Source organism: Vitis vinifera, chromosome 7, assembly GCF_030704535.1.
Source record: "Vitis vinifera cultivar Pinot Noir 40024 chromosome 7, ASM3070453v1".
In the NCBI taxonomy this organism is placed as follows: domain Eukaryota; kingdom Viridiplantae; phylum Streptophyta; class Magnoliopsida; order Vitales; family Vitaceae; genus Vitis; species Vitis vinifera.
Window position 1 is genome coordinate 7,713,324 of NC_081811.1, and position 4,020 is coordinate 7,717,343.

Consider the following 4,020-nt stretch of genomic DNA (forward strand, 5'->3'; position numbering starts at 1 on the left):
TTGTCAAAAGTCCTATTTGACTTTTAAGCCAATTGTAAAGAAGGCTTAGGCTCCCTCCCAACCATTAATCATACATGTCAATTCCTGTGGTGGTAACCAAAAACACATTTTTAAATCATGTTTAAACATAGGGAGGAAATTATTTTTTGAAACCAAAGTTATGTTTTCAAAAGATAATTTTCATCATAATTTTGAAAATATATTTTAGAATATTATAATTTTTTAAAATATTTTTTAATATTTTTTTTTTCAACCCCATGATCATCCGGGTTCAAATGTAAAATATTTTTATATTTGAAATACAATTAATATTTATTAATTATTTAAATTTTAAATTTTGAATTTTGAATTTTGTTCAATCCAAACCCAAGTAAGTGGCTAATTATTCATTTGTCAACCTGATAATAAATGCTGACCAGACATTTCTTGCCCAAACCTAATTTAATCCAAACATCAATGGATTGCTACCTTTGTCAAGTGAACATTAGACTTCAATTTTTTTTTAAATCTCAGTGAAACCAAAACTTGACTATGAAGTTTTGGTCAAACCCCCCAATTTCAAACCAAATCAGACCATATCATATTTGCTTTTATAGCCACAAACAAGTCTTTATCTTAAAGAAATATGTGGTCTAATTTTATATTCATATGTTTGATCCTTATTTGTTTAAAGCTAAGATCAAAGTATAAGATTTCATATTCTCTGTTTAGTAAACTTTTTTTACAAAAATTAATTAAAAAATAAATAAATTTGGAGGATTTTTAATTTAAAAAAAAAAAAAAAAAGATGACCAAAAGATCTTCAATATGGTACTGCTACTCTATGGGCTTTGGAGTTTGGACTTCTGCAACTGTTGAGTTAGATAGCAGAACCATTAAAGGGGGTAGAAACCCAAAAACAAAAATCACCCAAAAAAAGGTTGGAACCCCACAACGCTCCAGAGCTTTTCTCAACCAGAATCCATCACCGTTGCCTTGATTTCAACCAAAACCCATTTCTAGAAACCACCAAACCCTGCAAAAACCATTCATGCTCTGAAGGATTTCATGTTTCCTAGATGGGTTTGCCGCCAAAACCCCTGTCTCTCCTCTCCCTCTCTCTGACTTTCCTCACAATTCTTGGCTTCTTCCCATCTGCCAAACCCTCCACAGATTTCACAAACTTGGTGTATAAAGGCTGTGCCGACCAAAAATTCCAAGACCCATCAGGGGTTTACTCCAAAACCCTCAAACCCCTGTTTGATTCTCTGGTTTCACAGTCCTCCACAAAGAATTTCTCCACAGCCACTTCTGGTGAGGGCCAATCTTCCATCACAGGGCTGTACCAATGTAGAGGTGATCTCTCCAACTCCCAATGCTACACCTGTGTGGGCAAACTCCCAGACCTCTGCACCAAGCTCTGTGGCAAAGCTATAGCTGCCAGAGTTCAACTCAGTGGGTGCTACATGAGGTATGAGGTTGCTGGGTTCAAGCAGGTCACTGCAACTGAGCTTCTGTACAAGGTGTGTGGATCAACTCAGGCAAGTCAGAGTGGGTTTGAAGAGAAGAGAGACACTACTTTTGGGATGATGGAGAAGGGTGTTGAAGGTGGGGATGGATTCTACACTGGGACATATGAGTCTGTGTACGTGTTGGGGCAGTGTGAGGGGGACATGGGAGGTAGTGATTGTGGAGATTGTGTGAATACTGCAGTTGAGAGAGTCAAAACCGAGTGTGGTGACTCAATTTCCGGGCAGATTTATTTGCACAAATGCTACATCAGCTATAGTTACTATCCAACCGGGGTGCCCAGCCAATCTTCAGCAGGTGAGAGAAAATCCCTCTGCAACTATTCTCTTTTTCCTTTTGTTTTCCTTCTGCTCATTTGTACTGTTTGTTTTTTCTTAATGGGGCCCAAGAATCTTTCTATACTTCACATCACACTATTTGTAAAAAAAACAAAAACAAAAAATTCTCCATGTCAGTGATTTTTGGTAAATTGAGTATATATTTTTATATTTATGCATTAATATCAGAATCTTAATGACATGTAATAAGAATATGATAATTTTTTTAATTGCATGTGGAAGTGCCTCTCTTATGTGCATGATTTTTAATATTTTTTTTTATAAAAAATATTACAATTGAATCAAAATTGTGATGGTTTGGATGGATGCAGAATCAGGTCAGAGTACAGAGAAGACAGTAGCACTTGTTGTGGGAGGGGTAGCAGCTCTAGGGTTTGGAATTGCTTGTTTGATGTTTGTTAGAACAGCTTTCAAGAAACATCATAGTAGTAAGTACTAACATTAAGCTCATATGTATTTCTTATACTAGTACCTACAGTTTCTTCACTACTTCTGTACATGGTTGTTGTTTGAGTTGATAATTGTATTATTATATGCAGATTACTGAAAATTTTGAGATATGGGTCTAGAAGATGCCACTGTTTTCTGTAGTGGGTCTCCTCTTTTCTTTGATAAAGAGGGTGGGAAGAGGGTGGTAAAGTTAGGTGAAGTATTCATTGAATCATTGGGAGTGTTGTAAATGGGAAAGGAGAGAGGGTGGGAAGAGATGTTTTTTCTCTCCTTACTTCACACTTAGACTCTACTAGTATTTTGTCATTTTCCATTTTCCTTGTGCATTACATTCCCACACATGAAATTGATACATATGATTCAAAGTATTTTGCTTTCCAATGAAGTTTTCCACTTTATCACTTTATCACCATAAAGACCAATTAATTTCCTTTTCTCTCTCTCTCTCTCTCTCTCTCTCTCTCTCTCTCTCTCTCTCTCTCTCTCTCTCTCTCTCTCTCTCTCTCTCTCTGGGGAAATCATGCTAGAGGAAGGGAGATGAAACTTATGGATTTCATAGACATGATGTTGAAAGAATAATTTTCTCTTCATGTTTAGTGTTATAGTACCATTGAAACAAAATATATATTTTAAAATTATGACAAGGTTTGCCATTATTGTACCATTATTATGCAATTCCTTTCACCGACCAAAACATGTCACATTTGGTGATTGATTAACTCCTTTTTTACTTACCATTTTTGTCTCAAGAACACATGTAAGACACTCTTAGAAGCAAATCCCAAGCTTATTTCACTAAAAATCTTGGGATGTTGATGACTTGGAAAGCAAGTATTGGTGGGCTTCCTTAGCCACCCATTGTAACCCAAATTGCAAGGATACCCATCTAGATGTTGCCACCTTTCCAAAAAGAAAAGACACCTTGGTTGCCTTTTACACCTTCTTTTCAATGATTTGTACAATATTTGTCTCCCAAGTCTCATTTTTCTACCATGGAGATGTATGTGTCCTTGCCTTCTTTTGTGACCTTCTCTTTTTCTTTGCCTACTAGCTAGCTTTATCAATTTTTTTTCTATATAGTATCATAAATGGATGCTCTTCTCTCCTTAAGGCTTCACACCGGGAATTATGAAGACTTCATTGACCCCACTATCCATATGTTGCTTAATTTTAAAATCTTTTGAAATCATATCACTTTCTTTCAAGCTAAGGTTACACTCTTTTAAATATTTTTCAACTTGCATACTACTTTTAAACATAAAATAACATGAAAAAGATAAGAAAATCATGAAGAAATTATTTTTCTTATTATTTTTCTTTTCAACTTTTGTATGAAAAGTCGTGGATCTTGAATTTTGGCTCGATGCGTTCCCATTTGATGGCGAAATTCTCTTTTTATTTATTTATGAAAAATTGATCTATTATTTAGAAAATGACTTAGAGTCGCCACTTATTTTTGTTTTTTTTTTTTTTTAATGGTAAACAAAATAAGAAAGGAAACCATAAATGTGACTCTTTATTTGGAAAATGAGGTATGTGAAAAACTAAATCGGGGCTCGAGGGTTAGGTTACTTATTGGGAAGGTACGGTAAAGACCATAGCACCCCTTTAAGTCCCTAAAAACAGGTTTCTACTAATAAAATGAAGTATGTATGACAATTGATTGATTAAACGTGGATATCAAAAAGTGATCATACATTGGGAACCAAAACAAAGCATGGAG

General features: G+C 35.0%; 1 protein-coding gene across 2 annotated transcripts; it reads left to right on the plus strand.

Moving 5' to 3' along the window:
• Nucleotides 1–824: 824 nt before the first annotated feature.
• LOC100256598 (plasmodesmata-located protein 2) lies at nt 825–2,727 on the plus strand. Of its 2 annotated transcripts, XM_010654108.3 has the most exons (3): nt 825–1,806; nt 2,159–2,275; nt 2,387–2,727. In XM_010654108.3, exons 1-3 carry the CDS (start codon nt 1,059–1,061, stop codon nt 2,392–2,394), a joined length of 873 nt encoding a protein of 290 aa, XP_010652410.1. In that variant the 5' UTR covers nt 825–1,058; the 3' UTR covers nt 2,395–2,727. The 2 variants fall into 2 exon arrangements, with proteins under 2 accessions (XP_010652410.1, XP_002273136.1); XM_002273100.4 differs by having other exon boundaries at nt 2,159–2,665.
• Nucleotides 2,728–4,020: the final 1,293 nt, after the last annotated feature.

Bases quoted from the DNA above. Each gene is read 5' to 3' on its own strand.
- LOC100256598 (XM_002273100.4), top strand. From the start codon at position 1,059: ATGGGTTTGCCGCCAAAACCCCTGTCTCTCCTCTCCCTCTCTCTGACT. The intron at 1,807-2,158 runs GTGAGAGAAAAT...GGATGGATGCAG, and splicing joins GCCCAGCCAATCTTCAGCAG to AATCAGGTCAGAGTACAGAG.